The 19,113-nt window shown below is 42.2% G+C and overlaps 1 protein-coding gene and 1 long non-coding RNA gene across 2 annotated transcripts; both read right to left on the minus strand.

The window, feature by feature from the left end:
* Window positions 1–314: 314 nt before the first annotated feature.
* On the minus strand, window positions 315–18,908 carry LOC143317462 (uncharacterized). Its single transcript, XM_076725617.1, is given in 15 exon segments — window positions 315–710; window positions 1,754–3,417; window positions 3,790–3,963; window positions 7,077–7,163; window positions 7,506–7,617; window positions 8,218–8,242; window positions 8,657–8,777; window positions 9,952–10,079; window positions 10,214–11,216; window positions 11,420–11,573; window positions 11,676–11,855; window positions 11,975–12,089; window positions 14,762–14,891; window positions 16,343–16,647; window positions 18,862–18,908. Coding segments are annotated over 15 exon segments (4,641 nt in total).
* Window positions 727–1,476, minus strand: LOC143317322 (uncharacterized). The gene is made up of 3 exons (XR_013076659.1): window positions 1,429–1,476; window positions 1,158–1,241; window positions 727–797 (listed from the first exon to the last, which is right to left on the minus strand). It is a non-coding gene; the product is annotated as an uncharacterized LOC143317322 (long non-coding RNA).
* Window positions 18,909–19,113: the final 205 nt, after the last annotated feature.

Raw genomic sequence — 19,113 nt, forward strand, 5'->3', positions numbered from 1 at the left:
CTGACGCTATCTGTGGTAAATGTTGTTCCTCCATATAATAATGTACAACAAGCACTATGTAGATTAGTATAAATTGTGGACTTCCGCCACATACATTATCAGCAGTAGAATTTATGTTATGTTATTTAGGAAGTAGGAGTTATGTTTTTGAGGAATGTAATTTCTTTGTGCATTTCTTTGTGCATTAAGCATGAATTATACTATTTCCACATTAACCATGCTTTAACAATACAGTGTTTTTACCTTTTTGTCCTCCACAATCAGTTAGTTTCACTCAAAGCATATAACTTGAAGATGGTGTACATGTCCATCTGTCAGAGGTTCAAAATACTCTCAAATTTTTTGAGCTTCTTGCATGTGTCGTCCTCGGTGCAGAACTCAATCCTGTGCTTGATGAGTTGTGATAACTTTTTGTAGAAGGTCTTTGCCCACTGGACTTCCAAGCAGTGGACAGAAATGTTGCACACTTTGTGGAGTACAGTCACTAACTTCTCGTTGCTGCTGACCTCACACCTTCTGAAGACCCATGCCCCCCACGCATCCCATGAATCGTCATCTGTGAAGTTCACAGTTACACTTTCTTCAGCACACAAGGACTCTGTGTCGGTCAGGTCATTCCATATGGCTCTGCATGTAAAAGGAATCCACAGAATCTTCAGAACAATTAAATTGTTGAAATATGAATTGCAGTTATTTGTTGAAAAATGTAACTCACTCACACAACTTTTTTCAGAGGATCTGGGATCAAGTCACTGAGTGACAGCAGACCTCTGTAGCTCACTCGGTTTCCTTCCAACCTGTGAAAGCACACAGGTAACAGGACTGTAAGATGTCCTGAACAATGTTTTAAATGTTTTAGTTTATTCAGATTCCAGTGCCCAACTTTGTGCCCATACAATCAGGTCTGTCCCCATTTCAACAGTTTGTCTTATTTTAGGAGATAGACTGAAAGCTCAATACAAACTTGATTATAGACAAGACTTCCATCCAGTTGAACAAATAGTAATTTTACTGGAGTATATGACAACAGCATTTTCAATGTCATTTCATCTGTGCCAGCTTTTAAATGATTTATGACTCAGACACATCATCTGTCTTTCATTTCCCCAAAATATATTGAGTGACATATTGCAAAACCCTTCTCACGAGTTTCTTACCACAATTCTTGGAGCTTTCTTTTCACCCCTATGGCTCTCGAAAGAACATGTAGTTCATTATCACCAATGTTTGACCATCCAAGTCTGAAATGGATGACAGAAAGTGTGAAACATAGTCTCGGTCATTCTTTGTGCAATTTTAGTCTCTCAAATAAAGAATGATAGTCCTCTTTACATCGGCTTAGTCCTTGTAATCATTTTTTGATACAAGAAATATATTATTATTATTATTATTATTAACAAAAGCCTGCAAAATCAATTGACATCTTACCCTAGGTGGATTATACATTCTGACACTTCCAGTACATCAGCAATGACTTGAACTGTATCCATATTGAGGGTGTTTTCCCCAAGCCTTAAAAATGAAACAGTGCAGTTAGTGTAGAAGACACGTGACATACTACCCACATAATACCCACATGGAAATTCAAAGTTTAGACAACATAACCTTACAAAACAAAGCTAGAATAAAGAAAACTCAATGCCATAAACTTCAGAGAATCAGACGTTGCAAACCAAATTTTACCTGGAACTCACCAAAGACTCTCACATCTGAGCAGCAGTCCCTGAATATCTCTGAGTGCCTCATAGCTTACTCCCGTCCCTGTTAGATCCAGCTCTGATATTTTGCCCTTTGTAAGGTTCAGGAAGTACTTGATGGTATTGTAATCCATGTGGGAGAGTGTTTCATCACTCACATTAACTCGTAGTGTCCTTGGCTGTACAGCTAGGGCCAAAGAGGAGTCCTGTTGCTCAAACAGGCAGTGTAAGTGGTTCAGGATATGGGCCCCATTCTCACAGAGCATTGTAAGTTCTCTGATGATCCTCTGACGATAGGTTTCCACTTTTTCTTTATGGCAACACAGCCCCACCTGCCTCAACAGGAGACTAGCATTGCGTTCAGAAAGTATTCCAGACAGGAAACGATTGAAAAGGTCCAAATGTCCATAGTTGGACCCCTCCCCAGGATTTGTGGTGTGTTGAAGTGCATCAGGTAATGGGTGATCTGTCACTGCACAATAAACTGCTGCAAAGAACTCTTGAACTGTAAGGTGCGCAAAGGAGTAAACCTCCTCTATGCAGCCAGGCTCTTGTGCCACTGTCTTGTCAAGGAAGGTACTAACAAGGCTGCATCCCTCTAACACTGCAACATCTGGGTCACTGCTATAGAATAGTGTTTGATGCTCCATCAGCTTTTGGAAGGCAAGTCGGCCCAGCTTCAGCACAATATCAGACAGCTGCTGGACGGGCACTGCTCTTTGCTCCAGAACAAATGTTTCCGCTCTTGCTTGAGTGTGAGAACGAAGCAAGGCCACCAGGTACTGCACATAAATGTCTGTCATGGTCTTGGGGCTCTCCCCACTGAGGTCCTTGCTTTCTTTAAGGATGCAGCACACAATGTAACAAAACGCAGGTATGTAGCACAGTGTTAGCATTAGTTCATTCTTTGATACTACAGCAAACATGCGGTCAGCGAGGGCACAGTCTTGGAAGTAACGTGAGAAAAAGTCTTGAACTTCAACCAAGGAGAAGCCAGCAATGAGCACAAAACGGTCTATACAGCCCACAGGGATGTGGTTGATAGCTGCGGGTCGACTTGTGAGCATGACAGAAGCGTTGGGCAGCAGTTCACCTTGCATTAAACTCCCAAAGACCTCCACCAGCTCTGCATCTTCATCTGGTTCAGTCACAAATATGTCTACATCACAGCTCCTGTAGTGTCTGAACTCATCAAAGCCATCCAAGATGATCAGCAGTTTGTTGTCATTGGCTAAAATGCTATCCAGTTCCTTAGCCAGGTGCCTGTTTTTACGCAGGACCATCTCCCGGAGGTTTGTAGGTTTGTCAATCAGATTCAGGTCTCTAAAGGTCATGTGGATGATGAAGTCAAATGCAAGATTGGCCCTATTTCCCCCAAAATCGAACAGCATCTTCTGCACCAGGATGGTTTTTCCAATACCAGCCACCCCTGTCACCAAAACTTTCTTGATTGGACGGTCTTCAATTACGCTTGCAAAGAGTTTGGATGGTGCAATTTTCCTATGTTCCCCCGACTTCTGCTGCAAAGATAGACGGTTTTGTCCAAATGCTAGAACCTCGTGTCTTTTTAGCTCCAAACCCTGGTGTCCATCGACCAACAAGAGATTGACATAATGTTCAGAGAAAAGGACTTTCTCGCCATGTCGAGTGTTGTAGAAGAGCATGCTCTCACTCCGGCGCCTGACGACATCCTTATGCTTTTGTTGGACTTTGATATACTCTGTAAAAGAAGATACGATTAATTAATAATTTGTCTCTCACACAGTTCAAGGTTGCTTTATTTATCAACATTCTACAACATAGGGCTGTTTACTTCCTCCTTTACATTAAACAAGGAAACTAATATGATTATTTGATAATACCCTATGAAACACAACGTGCTGTGTATATGAACAATGCAATGCAGTTTCAAGTGTTTAACCCACAGCAGTTTCCTCATTCCAAATTTAAACAAATCTTTTCTTTCTGTGGTTTGAATGCATACCTACAGATTGAGGCTGATCTGTGTCATCTTTCTTGAAGTGCCTCTGTGCTTCTTGATGATGATGATGATGAGTTCTAACTGAGAGAAAAGTCTTAGCTGCTTCCTCGCCTTTACACTCCACGATATCCAACACCTTTCTTACTCTTGCCCGGGGCCCCAACTGACACAGCACCTCCTCACGATCATCACGAGTGAACACCTCCCGACTTACTAATATTTCCAGCAGAGAGTCAATCTGTCCTTCAAGTTCATCCACAAGGGAAACTCGCAGCACCCTGATTGCTGTCAAACAAGAATAACAGGCATCTTTGTCTACCATAACTGATCTGGAAGAATCAGCAGCACAAATCAGAAAAGTACAGTTCTGATCTGCTGTTGGTGCCAGCGTCTAGATGTTGTAAAGTGAATATCCTCTCATCCTGCGTCAGTATGTCCCTCTTCAAGAGCTGTAAAATAGAAAGTGAACACTACGCTATAAATACAGGAAGAGGAACTTCTTTGCTCTTTGATCAACTCTGTTCAAATAGAGTTCTGTCATCATAACACAACACTGTTGAACATCTTCTTCCTGTGGCTTCATGGTAGAACTTCCCATTATACTAACATGCACCTTTTATATATTTTGCCAAAGTGCTCAAGTTTCAATTATTGGATTATTTAAGTGGTGTAACAGAAATTGCAGCAGATGCAGTCAAGGGTAGGTAGTAACTCATGAAAAGTAATGCAAATGAGTCAAAAGAAACAATAACTTTTCATGTTCCTACTCTCAACTACTCTCTTTTCTGCGGTCCCTCTGTATTTAGACGGACACAAGGAATGTGTTCTCACATGTTGAGCGGTTTTTGTGGGACTTTTGCTCCAGTTTCAGAGGCTGTTCAGAGCAGATTTCACTGACAGTGGCTGTCGTTTCTTCACGCCTCCTCAGGACTCAGCCACTGCAGAAATGTTTGAATGCCATCAGTCAGTCACGACTTTGATATTATGGTCTCGAGGATAGGTAGATGATAATGTCATTCAATGTTAAGACAGAGGTGACAGTCATCGTTCAACCTTACAGATTCATAGTTAGAATTTACGTTATTTATCCAGGAAACAGTCATTTTTGAGAAAACAAATTCGGGTGGATAACACAGTGCTGTTTGGATTTACGCGTGACGCATGGATCACCCTCTGTATATAGTCTTACCCTATTTCATTCAACAATGATGTTATTGCCACAGTAATTCTTTACATTGTTAAGATCATGCCTGTGTGCCTGTGCTATTGGAGAGGACAAATCTTACGCAGTAGTCTTCAGTATCAAAGCAAGTGGTCTTGTTGGTTGTCCATATCAAGATAACAACAGATATCAGCGACAATAGTAGACTAAGCAGCATACAAGCATATTTTAAAGTGATCTGATGGATATAACAAAATAGAAAATCAAAACAGATTATGAAAGGAATGTATTTGGTTTTATTCAATGATTAACCAGGCATGAGCAGAGCACAAGGCATTGTGTCACCAGCAGAGGGTCCCCATTGCATGCACATCAAATACCAGAAAAAAAAACCTGCAGGGAAATGAATACTTTAAAACCACCACTGTAATTATTTACATTTTACTATGCACAAGAACACGCATGAAAATAAATAGTTAAAAGGACAAAACAAATATCTACATAACTTAAGAGCATAAGTATTATGTTAATTATGTTTTCCTCTCATAAAATCAAATAATCACACCTTAATGAAAGGCCAAGTAGTCTCCTGCTAAGGTATGTGTTGCACTTGATGATGAAGAATTGAAGAACCCTGGACAAAACGTTAAAAGTGCAAACTCTGTCTATAGAACAGTAATGCAAGTCTGGTACATTAATGACGATCTTTAAAAAGTTTGCTATTGTTCTATCCAATATCCAAATATAACACAGAGGTCATATTTACATATTTTAAGTTCAATTAACACTAAAATCTGTCCAAGGAAGAAGAACTGTCAAATGTAACTGCTGTTTTCTTAAAATGTCACACTAAAGCAAAAATATCATTTGGTGGACAGCATAGACTGAGCTTCATTGGCTCAATGAAGAACTATTATGTTCACCTCACATTTAAACATGCCGTAACGTAACCAAGTGGTTAAAGGGACATTTTGACAAATATCTTTCCAAGAAATACCAAACTCACAAAACAAAATATATAAACAATGTAACTTTACAAAAAAAAAACTCCACAAGCCATGTTCTGAACAAAGACTTGGATGAGTTGAGTGCAAAATAAGTCTTTTTTTCCAAAAATTGACTTGCTTCAGTCATACACCTCCATAGTGCAACCCATGCAAGATAAATCATTATCATGTCCTACTTTTTATTCAGCCAAAAATGCACTTAAAATGCCTTCCTTTCCTCTTTACATGACTTGACCAAACACTGCGGTCAACACGTGCTAAAATGACCAAAAATGATAGCACAGATCTAGTTCCCAGGTGGCTGATACCAAATGTGTACCATTAATCAAATAATAGGCATTTAGTCATGTTAGCATTTCCCATTTACATGCAGCATTGTGCTGTATTTCAGTTTTAAACAAGAGTTTACACATACCTCATTAATAAAAGCTTATTTAGCATCAAAACTATTTATCAACACTGTTTTGGAGACCATAAAGACAATAGAGGCAAACACACAACTATCCAGTGGTCATTAAAAGCTCAGGGGTCTTCTGAGAATCCCTGGGTATGAAGCCAATCAATAAAAAAAAAAGAGTGCATGACCTACATGTTTGTGTATTGTAAGCTAAATTGCATGATAATATGCACCCTAATTTGGACTTGAAGTGAAGGTGCTACAACAGAACATGGTGGTGCAGCACTACTGTTCCATTTGTTTTAGGAAACCCCTGAAACGACACCGGACACCAGCATTATTGCTAGTCACCAGTATAATGATTCTTCACAAGTTCCCCTTTATGACACAAGGCAGTCACCACAAGTTTCTATGACAAGCAATGGAAATGTATCTTAGTTACTTTTGCTGCTGGCGTGAACTTCAGATTTGAAAGTTAAACTGAAGCCTTCATTAACACACACTGCTGTCAGTGCTCTCAAAACTTCCAAATTCAAACCCACACATGACATCTTTGAGGAGAGTAGGTCACAGCCACTCTCGGTATGACCATCCAAACATTCCCCCACACTCGGGCATCCCCGTCCAAGACTGATCATAAAGACAGTTGTGGGTGTAAGGATGGGGCATAGAGGTTTCAAGTCTCTGTTGGCTGTCTGAGCGTCTTCCCAGTCTATCCAGGCTGTCCATGGCACTCTTTGTTTGTCCCAGCCTCAGGTGTTTCTGCAGGAATGACAGCAGCGACTCTTAAACTGGGGCAGCGGACAAAGCTCCAGCTGCCTAACCTTCTCACAGTACCTTGTGCTGTCTCGACACTCTCCTGCTGCAAAACACAGAGGTTACAGTTTATGACAGGTACTCACTTTAAGTCTAATCGCCTCTACCCAAGACAGAGCAGAGGGCTGTGTTGTGTGCCAGAGGCTGGAACTGACAGCAACAAGTTAGTGCTGTACGGAGCTTACTTTCACCTTTCTTGTCAGAGTAGATTTAAATATAGAGCACTATCAACATACTGTATGCAATTACACTATATTGAATATGAAATCCAACATATAGTTAAGTAATTAAGACACCACCTGTCTCCAGTTTGGCACAAGTGACACTTTTTCTTACCTCTGCCACACGACAAAATATTGCATCGCTGCCAGCTCGGAGGGCGAGGCCTCCACATGCAGTGATGTTCACGCGTGGGCTTTCCAGTTCGACGGTGTGCGCAGGTCACCTGGCGTGACTGGAAACCGTGCCGTCCACAGGTGGCCGTGCACTGCGTCCACGGCCCGACACGCCAGTGAAGGGCACAGGCCTCTGTGGAGCAGTTCTTCAGGGAGATGGGCCTACGGTTACAAACACAGAAACGAAAGGGTCTAAACGTTGTCAGAAATACTCTGTTGATATCCAGTATGTTCATATCATGATATCTATATTTACCTCTGGAGTCCACTGCACATCTTATAAGGGACTTTGGTGGCATTCGTGTCTTGACAGTAAACATGGCGGTGCTGTGTGGCCAGACTGGGACCCACACATTGGCCATGACACTAAAAGAGGACATTTTTTATCAGAAGTTCTGCTTTTAAGTATAAAATATGACTCATAACAAAACCATTACTTCATATTTTGCGTGGGAGCTACTTTTTGGCAAATATTCTGCAACAGTTTTAAAGACAATGGGATTTTCAGACTGAAAAGATGACTTCCCTAACTACAACAAACATTTGTCTCCTAATAGATGAGTAAGGATTAGCAGGGTGCTTCCGCCTTCAGTACTGTGGAAAGCAAATAAAATAAACAAATGCTCCAAACTGCCTGTTCTTGATAGTTGAGAAACTATCTCAAATGATCTGACCAAGAATTGGCACAGAGTGAAGCAAACAGCCTTGATGCAGTCCAGGTACTTATTGACATGTGTTTGTGGCCAGTGTAAGTAGACTCACCAGTCCCCAGTGGGTTGTGATCCATCTGGCACAGGGCAGTTGGTTGCACAACCTGGTGTCAGAGGGTCTCCTCCCTGTGCCAAGGCAGTGCTGGCTGCCCACCTCTCTTGATCTGCCCTCAGGACCCTTCATGCAACGGACACTCCTAGTCTGTGACCCTCCTCCACAACTGGTTGAGCATGGTGACCAAGGATCCACTCGCCACCTAAACAAACCACGGAGGAAAAGTAGACTATAACTTGTCAAGTTTATAAGCTTATTAGAAAGCTTCTGGGGATGTTTTAAGCCCAGAAGGACTCAACACCTTAGGATAGATAAAGCATGATTGAATTCCATGGAGAAATTTGGAATGCAAGTAAAGGAGACAGTGGGATCTGGTTTTATCAAACCTAATACTCAAAGTATCCAAGTGGACAGACATGTAGTAATAGCAAGGTACCTGAAGGGGCAGGCTTGTCCATGGCACAGCTCAGCAGACTGGCTGCTGTTACTCCTCTCAGAGCAAACAGGGCCATTTGCTCCCATACCATTAATTTGGACACAGTTCCTTCCTTTGCCACCTGAAAATACAATAAAGAAAATATATCTTTAAGGTGCTCGATAGTGTAGAAGTCAAAAGAAGAGAGAAATTAACAGCAACATCTGACACAACTGAAGATGATTTATCTTGCCTGATAGACACTGATAATAAGAATACTAATAATACTATACTTCAATATGTTCTTTAGTCAGTCTCTTGTTGCGATTGCTCTAAATTTGGTCTCTGACATGACCAAGAGTGTCATGGCCTGTTCTTGTTCAAAAATGAGATGGCATTTTCAAAGAACCTGGGAGAGAATTACATCAGTTCAATTTCCATACAAAGTCATTCACAGTACTTGGGATTGCTTTCTGAAGATTTTCTGAAGTGCATCTGTTAGACATGACCTTCAACTGAGTTTGAATTAAAAATAGAAGAAAATCCAGATTGGACATTTTTCAGCACTTTCAAATCCCTTTATCCTGTCCATTTAGATTAGGCGAATGAGATGCAGCCACTAAATCTTCTTTGAAACACTGCCTGGAAACTCTAATTGATGTTGTATGGGGGAGTAAAAGCGGAGCATCAGGAAACCCAACGTGGCGGTGCTTTGATGAAAATGCACCTAGGTTGTGACTGATCATGCTCTGAGGAGACGAAGGACAGCACAGCTTGGAGATGACCCGAGCTGTGGCACGCTCCGGACATTCCCCATCACTGACTCAGCCAAATGAGCCACTGGGGTATGTAAAAGCTTACTGTATATCTGTGCCTGTGGTTATGCCTGTGTGAGTTTCTCAGCTGAAAAGAATGCTTTCCCAGAATCTCTCAGCCCGAACCACAAAAGAACAACACATATTACTTTAAACTGGACTACTTGACAGTATATTAGGACAAACTCAGCTTGACATTAGGTTAATACCAACTCTCTCATTTGTATGTTTAACTAGGAAAACAGTTTACAGTTAATTAAAAGAAGCTTTGGAGGTACTGGTACAGTCAGACTCGCTGTTGCCCCCCTTTTTCTAGTCTATATGATATGATATGCTTGCTGTCTCCTTGCTCTAGTTTCATGATGTACAGACATGAGAGCACAGCTTATCTTCTCATCTATCTACGGACAAGAAAGTAAATAAGCATATTAAATAACACTAATAACACGATATGATTTTAAAACATATGTAAAATTATACTGTTATTATTGTGGACCTTACCTGTAATTTGCAGCCAAGACGAAAGAGATGTAGAACCCAAACGATTCCTTGCAGTGCAGGTGTACAGACCCTCATCCACCTTGCTTGGAGACTGGATCCTCAGTGAGCCGGTAGGCAACAGGCCTACTCTGCCGACACAAAGACAACGTAACCACTGAATCTATAACAATTCTGTCAAAGAACAGTCAGCTACCTCTGTACAAAATCTGAAGTTTTGTTAATGCCTTTTGCACAAAAAGACACATTACAGGGCAGTTCTTACCTGCTGTTGTAGTGCAACTCTTTTCCATTCTTTGTCCATGTGAGGGATGGGTCAGGGTTCCCCAGTGCCTCACACCTCAGCTCCAAACTAGCAATGGGTTTCTGCAGCAAAACTGGCACTCCCACATGAACTATCATGTCCGACGACGACACCACTCCGACCTTCCTGGATCGTTGGATAATCACAGGGCTTCTTGGCCTGGATGTATGGGCTTTGATGTTTGGTTTATAAAGGAGGGGCCCTTGCGTAGAGGATTCTGCACTTTCTGGGGGATGAAGAGTAGACTCATTGGTTTCGCCTTGTGCCATGGTGAGCTCGCTGAGCAATTGTGCGATGAGTTGTTCCCCCCATGGTCCACCAAGGCCTTCTGAGAGGTTGTGCGTGATCTCATCTAGCCTGTGAGTATCAGCCGTGAGTACGAGCAGGCTTGAAAGTTCAGAGCTCTCATCCTCCAGGGTCGACCTATTCTTTTCACCGGAGTGTGATTTATCACCAATGTCTTTTTCATCTTGGAGAGAGCCTTTAAATTCAAGCAAATGCTCAACAATGCTGTCGTATTGGTTGAGGGAGATGGGTAGCTCCTGATGTCTCTCTCCTGCTGAGGTCACATCTGGCTGCCCAACCTTTTGCTGGCGATCTGTGAGGAGCCATGACTCTGGAAGAGAGAGCTTCTGTTTGCTGCCTATTATTTGCAGGATAAAATGCTCTTGTGCCGGACCTGCGATGCATGTGTATATCCCTGCATCAGATGCACGAACCTGCTGAATCTTCACATATCCTAGTGACGTTATGGAGAGGTGTGGAAGGCTGACCAGGGGCTTTCCTTCCTTCAACCATTGGATGTGACCCTTGCGGAAGTGGCGGGTTGGGCAGCGAAGGACCACAGTTGTCCAGGGCAGAATGTAGGCATAGCCTCCCACTACCAAGTGTAACTTTTTGCCCTTCTTCCACTGGATATACACCTTCCTCTGGGCCAGTATGGTAGGATCAGGCTTGACAGAATCTGTGATGAAATTAACCGGACAGGTAAATGGCTTAATTATTGTTATCTGTTATCTGCTATCTGTATTTCTGTGCATTTGCAAAGATAATTGACCAAAGTTAGCTATCTAATGTACTTCTTGTTAACTAGCAAATCTCTCCACTAATTTCCACTCTCTTTGCAGAACAAATTGATGAAACAGAGCCAAACAGAGGGTTACTTACTTTCACAGAGCCTGAGGGAGCACGGCCGGATTCTGTTGGGTCGTGCTATCTGGGAGCAGTTCTTAGGGTCCACAGTCCAATGCCCCCCATCTTTACCTTGTTTTTTGCAGACTGCCTCTAGTCTCTGAATGCCATTTCCACAAGTCACTGAACACTGGACAAATAAGTGATATCATAAGATATGAAAATACTCAATGCATAAAATTTTGATTTTGTCCGCTTTAAAGCGTAGATTGGTGCCTTGACGAAAGCCTACCTGGGACCAGTCAGTTGTGACCCAATGAGGTGGGCACTCTGGCTTGGCACAGGGCTGCTGGTTTGCAGGACTCTTGGAAGGGCAAAAGGTGTCAGGCAGCTCCAGGATGCTGCCGTCTGCCAACCGCTGCTTGCACAGGACCTGCCTTCTTTGAAATCCACCACCACAGCTCCGGGAGCACTGCAGAGACAAAAACGCATAAGTGGCCGGGGTTATATTAGCAATATGTGCTAGATGCTTCAGCCTAATTGCTGGACCAGGAACTTATAGTGGTGAACTTCAGAGGTGAGATCCTCTACCTGTCCCCAGTCACGTGTGTCCCACATAGGAGGGCAGTCAAATCGGTTGCAGGCTTGGACTGGACTGGGCTTGGGGTTCTGACAGTCTTCATCTCTCAAAACCTCAGTGCGGTTGCTGTTCCGAGAGGGCCGGTGCGTGCAGGTCACAGTCCGGGTCATCAGACCAACCCCACAAGTAGCTGAGCATGAACTCCACTCTCCTGTTTCCCACCTGTAAATACAATGTTAATCATCAAACTGTCAAACTATTAATCACACCACTGTATATCATGATTTTTCAACTCTTAACCTTTGCCAATCCTGATTAACTACAATACATCTTTTGTGTGTGTGTGTGTGTGTGTGTGTGTGTGTGTGTGTGTGTGTGTGTGCATAACGCCCCATTATCCAATCTATAAAGGACTACAGTCAGGAGGAGTTCAGTCAGAATGCTTGATGTTTTCATTTGATCCCATGAGAGGACACTCTTGCAGTCTTATGAATGTGTAAATTCATGGAAGTGAAATTCATGAAAGTGAATATGCGTGAAGACGAAAAGAGTGATTCATGGGGCCTGAATTTAGAGATATTTGAGAAATCCCTGCAGCATTACTTCTCCACCCGCATTTTTCCAATGACCTCCATGGATCAATATTAACTTTGTTGTCCTACACACTTTCATACAGGGTGATCAATCTAGCATCAAAGTTTGCTTTTATTCCAATCTTGAAAGTGATGTGGCATGTATCTAACTCGTCACTGTGCCTTGAAACACATCTGAAAGCTTTGGCTTTGACCAAGATGGCAGCAACTTTACATTTTGCTTGACAGATTAGGTGATCTTTCAAAACTACTCATATTTACTCAAGGGTCCAGGGACTGAGGAGAATTGGGAATGAAACTTGTTTCTGGACCAGTACTATACTCACAAGCCAAATCCTATGGCTGTTTCCCTTCAGAGGGAACAGTATCCAAAGAGTGTAGCTTAATATGGGAGGGTGAAGAGGCCTCAGGGAGGGAGTAAAGGGCCAAAGGAAACAAGCCCAATACAGCGTTTGTTGTGCCTGAAAACAAGACTCAAGGCCTGGAAAAACAGGCAAGGGCAGGCTGCAAGCCTCTGGGTTTTCTGACAACAGTGTGAGTGGTGGAACACCGACTCTGTGCACGGTGTTAACTTGAAACGTGTGGCCCACCACAAAATCCACTCACCGTTTAGCCATGGCTCAGTTATATTAAACAACATGTCATTATACAGTTTAACCACTCAGGTATTTCATGAATTTGATGAATTTTCTGTGCGCTGTTTACAAAAAATGTTTGCAACGTCACTTTTGAAATTCCAAAATCGTTCATCCACTGTCTTCTAGATTGGGGCCCAGTGGATAACAGCTAGGGCAAAAAAAATGCAAAACTTTGACTAAAACTATAATAGAATACAAAATGCTATGAGAACAATCTTCAGTGCTTACAATAGCACAAACATCATAGTTGCATAGTGGCATTTCGATAACTTCAACTTGAAATTTAGCAAGGAACTTCATCTTCCCCAGAGGGTGATTACAATGATTAGTGATCTCTTGACCCTTATGACTTGCACAAAATCATGAAGACCCTTCTTTTTGACCAGGTAACTCTAAACCTAATGGCCAAGATTTCCATGAAATTTCATTGCTCCCAAAAGATAAAGATCAAAGTGTCAACTTTGTACATAGGTTACTGAAAGTTAATAATAATAATAATGTAATCTGAATTAAATCTTTCAAGGACATTCATAATACCCAGAGGAGGAATCCATATGGGCTCCCATGGGTTTTCCAATAGCATCCCCTCAGGACGAATGTTATATTGTGTCTAATAATGTGGTAAATTTGTCAGAATGATGTGTGTTCATTCCAAGTAGAGCAGCAGAGGCCTCCTACATTTCTGTGCTGACATAACCATTAAAAAAAAAAACTTTCAAGATCTGAGCCTAGCAGGTATCGCTACCTGTTGCCCATTTTACACAGCTTGTTCAAGGCGGGAATGTTGCGGCATTATTCCGCCGTTCTGTATAAAATGCACAAACACAGAAGCTACTAGACACAGACAATGTTGAGTTACACGTCACACCCTGCTATCTAAAATCACACAGTGGGGCAGCGTTGTGCCAGCCCCGTTGGTTGGTTGTTTGGTGACAATGAATCTTCATCACAGCAGTATCTCTGTGTCAAAAGGGCCACTGACATTTGATCTCCATCATGTCTGATTCTGACCAGGTTCCACAAGCTATCCCACTGGCTCATTTCCTGCTCTCAGTGATACAACCATCCATCTCTGTCATTCTGCTTCAGTATCACTTGGAGTCAAATGGTCTAAATGGTGATTTAATTGGCCCAAGTGGTTTAAACTGAGAGGGATAACTAAGTGGATTATAAGGATTTCAATCTCCTTTATACACAACCAGTGATTAGTAGAGATTAATTGATTCAACTTGTCTGATGTGTGTTTTTTGATAGAGTCTGAAAGTTAAGCAGTTCCAGCTGTAGATCCCAGGGATGCATCAGGGCTCTAGGAAATGGTACATGAACGTCCCAACTCTATATATTACATATTTTGCTGGGTTACAGTCTTGGAAAACTAATAAAGAGCAGAGCCAGAATTCAGTCCTGTTTTTAATTAATATTTTCTGCAGCCAAACCCTTTTTCCAAAAACACATTTCCTCCAAATTTTTACTGCATCCATCAATCAAGTCTAGTTTATGCACAAACTATTTTAAACAATGTCTGAATGATAGTGATGTAAGTCTGATTTGTGGGTTTTTACCGTACCTAGGTGGGCAGGGCTGAGTTTTGCAGTCCTGGAGGAGTTGCGGGGGCCGACGGGAGCTCACACACAGGCTCTGGTCTGCTGCCTCCCTGGTCTGCTTGTTCAGGCAGATGACTACAGCCTCCTGCACACCTGGGATTACACAGTACCAGGCAGTCACAAGGGATGTCCCAAGAACCATAAGCTATCAATGCATTCAATCACAAGTGTTTTAAACTTTAAAAATATTAATATAAACATACTCACTGTCCCATATCTTGTAAGAATGCAAAAATGCAAACACATGCATACAGCTACCCAGAGAAGGCCTCTCACTGAAAGCAAGCAGTGGTTGTATCTAATAGGGCAAACAGTGCAGCTGCCTGCTTAAACTCTATCCTAAACTGTGGATAAACTTTAAGGGCGTGATGTCAGGTCATGTTAAAAGCAATGTAACATAAATCTCTGCGTCTGCTTCTAATGTTGGGGACAATAACAGTGAAACGGGCACTTCAAACGCCACAGTGGTGTGATGGTTCACAGGAGCGCAGCCCTGAGGGTGTGTATGTGACATCTGATACCAGTCTGTAATCATCCCCGAATGGGAGTTTGTTGGGTTTGGGTGAGTGCACACGCACACACGAATGCATGCACGCACGCACACACACACGGACAAAAGCTGACGCCCATGTGCAGAAATTAAGTTACACATGCAGACATTAACACACAGACACAGGCATACAGGCGTGAATGTGGAGGAGGGGAGATTAAAGCGGGCCTCAATGATTGTTGGCAGGATGTTTAGGAAAGCTGTCTCTGTCCATGCACTGCTGCTGTGAGAGTCAGTGATGCCTTTAAGGTTAAACTTGGTATTCTATCCATTGTCATCTAATATCATTTAACTCACGTCTACTTCAAAGCCCATGCTGGCATGGCTTTAGTCATCCACTGACGTCAGGTCACCGGTTACTGCTGGGATGTTTCATTTTAGTACAGCAACTTGAACAAATTCAGTGACGCTGATGAACTGGGGTTTGCCTTGAGGATTTACAGTGCGTTCAAACTAAGGAATATAATGTATTTCCTGTATTCATATTAAAAAAACAATTCCATTATGGGTTTAACATTAGATATTGGATGGATTGCCACGAAATTTTGTACATCCTGCCCAGTAGACACATCCTACTGACTTTGAAGACCTCCTGACTTTCAGGTTCAAACATATGAGAGTGAATTAAAATAAGGAACTGGTCATGCTGTTTTTGTCCATCTAGTGGCATCATCAGGTCAAAATTTTCATTTGTCCAGTTACACACAACTGACGGCATACCCGTCAGCCTCAGCTGTACTTTGCATTGAGTGCAAATTAGCAAATGTTAGCAGCTTATGCACAAAAATAAGATGGTGAAAATGGTAAACCTTATACCTGCTTCAGGTAGCATTGTCACTGTGAGCATGTTAGCGTGGGGATGTTAACCTTTCGCTCAAAGCACCACTGTGCCAGCCTCACAGAGCCGTTAGCGCACGTTAACAAGAAAAGTTAAAAGTTAACAAGCCTATTTCTTTACTTTCTCAAATGAAGAGAGGTCAATAATGAGCCATACCTCCCCCACAACTCTCTGAGCACTCCGTAAACCCCTCATACTCCCAGTCGTGCAGTTCCTCTCTTTTGGGTGACTCCTCCTCTTCCTCTCCCTCCTTTTCGCTTTCTTTTCCTTTGCCCAAAACGCCAGAGCAGGGAGTACGGTAGCAGGGCTGACTTGTGGCAGGTTTGACCCCGTCACATTCATCATCAGGCAGTTCAGCAACGGTCTGTGAGAAGGACAGCAACACCTGGCACTTGACGGTCCGTTGCTGGGTCCCTGCGCCACATGTCTTGCTGCAGGTCTGCCAGGGACCAGGGATGAAGCTGGAGAAGAGAGCCAGCAGGATAATGAATCACACGCATAAACATATGGACAATATGCTGTTCATTTAGTTCTTATAGTTCACATAACTATACGGGTTATATACAAAAAGGCTTTGAAAAATGGCTACATTTTTATTTGACTGTTTGCAAACCTGCAGTGCTGAAAGCAGTTTGATAACAAGCCACAGGTTTTTGAGCACTGCTGCAGTATTCAGACTTAAGTCATTCAGTATTTATGAAATTCAGTCTTGCTGTGGTTAATTGAACAGCCGTGAAGCATTACCATCAGCCATTCTTGGATAAATGGCTTTCATGTGCATCCTTCCTCATCTTAAAGACTGGATCAAAGAAGGAAATACTTGTCAATTATTGGCGTTCATGAATGCCTGAAGGCCCATCGAGCCTGGGTGACAATTTGAAGAACGTCCATAATGTTTCAGTGATCAGTGCTCAGATCAGGTGATCGTTATCTTTGGGTGCATTAAATGCTCGTGGAATGTAGCACTGGAAAGATTTTCATTTCGAAACATACAAATATTAAGGCCAAACAACATTTGTAACACACGGTGCACCTGATACCCTCTAAAGGACCTATACTAAATGAACTTTTCTGCAGCCCTCAGTCCTGGTTCTGATATTTTCCCATACGACAGGCAAGTTTAACCACAGCAGACAAACTCTTTCTAAAAATAAACACGTCTGAATATTCAACATTGGAGGGTAAAAGACTTTAAAAGCAGTGCATCAGACTTGGCTATCTTTCTCTTTGCACAAGGGTGCCACACTGCACTGTTGTCATTACAGCCAGTTCTACCCCTGATCTTGCCTACAAAGCGGTTAGAGGCAGCCCAAATGTTTACAGCATTCATCAGCGGCCCTGTCTCGGGCTGAGCTCACCACTGCTTCTTTTGGCAGACTTGATAGACTTTAAAGGGATTTTCAAAACACAATAATAGAGGTGTTCAGTACATACAAACTAATCTTAAACACCAGATCCTCAAGCTGAAATAACTGTACTAAATCACCACTATGCCTGACTGAATCAGTAGTTGCTGTATTTCCATTGGAGCTCCCCTCAACTGACTGAAAGACCATGAAACAGAAACAATCATGAAGTGACACATCTGGTGCTGATGGCTGGTTGCTCAGCATTACTTTAAAACAGTGCTTGCATAGGTCTAGTTTTGCACTGAACAAAAACAGTTCCAACCAGGAGCATACTGAAATTACTACTGCCCTGCAGACAGTCAGAATCAGCAGCAAATGTCACAGTGTTATGAACAGGGATGTAGTTGTTTAGCTTAGAAATAAAAGGGAATGACTACATACACAGTAAGTGCAAATCCTTTGAACTGAAATAAATGAAACAGGTCATTTGTAATTTCCTCCCCTTACATCATATAGAGTAACTTGGCTCTGTTGCTCACTTTGTAATTATGGTTAAGTCTCTTCAGTGTCCAGTTTTTTGGTATGGGGTTTAGTGCAAAAAAAACAAATGGTATTTTCTTTTTGCTTTTTGGATTCCTTCAATCAAAATGGAATATGACTGGTAGAAATATTGTTTCTTAACCCCAGTATGTGAAGCTTATTCAGCCCTATGGCTCCATCGCTGCACTCCCTCGGTTGTCAGACTACCAAGTTTCCTACAGCTTGCATTATCAGCATACATGTGTCTCACGGAGATACCTACTAGCATGGCAGCCTGCACCAACGTGCAGCATTCTTCCTTGTTTGAGAAGTCTGACCACAACACAAGAGCACCCTGCCGTTTTATAAGATGCTTCAATAAAGAGCTCATAATTACAGCTAAGTTGGCTTTTTATGAGTGCTCAAGGACTCATTGCCTTTTGGACAAACAAATGAATCATTGGTAGTTAGACCTTGGAACATAAGCAACAAAGTCAACATGTGAACCAGAAGAAATGCTTATCTTCATGCGTAGTTAAATCACATCTGTCGGCTCAAAAACAATCTTGATTTCATTCATGGAACGGAAACAATACATTTTTGTAGTGTCCGCCAAAGCCCCATGCTAATCATATCAATTAAATTTCCATCAATGGAGATATTTTATTTACTCATGGCGGTGGTAAGGTGAAAAAAGCACTTTTGGCCAAGCTATGGAACATATATGGGCTCAACTTTTCGAGCAGTTGCACAGCGGTGGCTCAGGGCAGGCATAAGGCCTGGCAATGGAGGTGCAATAAGTCTAACACAGGAATTTCCTTCTCTTTCCTCTCACATCCGTAACCTGGCCCCATATGGTAGGCAGATATTGTTGTTGGCTTGTGAATGACTGCATATTATATGCAGATATTTATGTGCTTTTGGAGGAAAGACATGCTTTTTTTTGCAATAGAGCAAAATCACATGTTCTGGCGTTTGCACCCCCACCCCCTCTCACTCCAAAAATAAGTCAAAGTAACAGATGTTTTGAACCGGCTAACATGGTCGCTAATACGAGTC

This window comes from Chaetodon auriga, chromosome 24, assembly GCF_051107435.1.
Source record: "Chaetodon auriga isolate fChaAug3 chromosome 24, fChaAug3.hap1, whole genome shotgun sequence".
Taxonomy (NCBI): Eukaryota; Metazoa; Chordata; class Actinopteri; order Chaetodontiformes; family Chaetodontidae; genus Chaetodon; species Chaetodon auriga.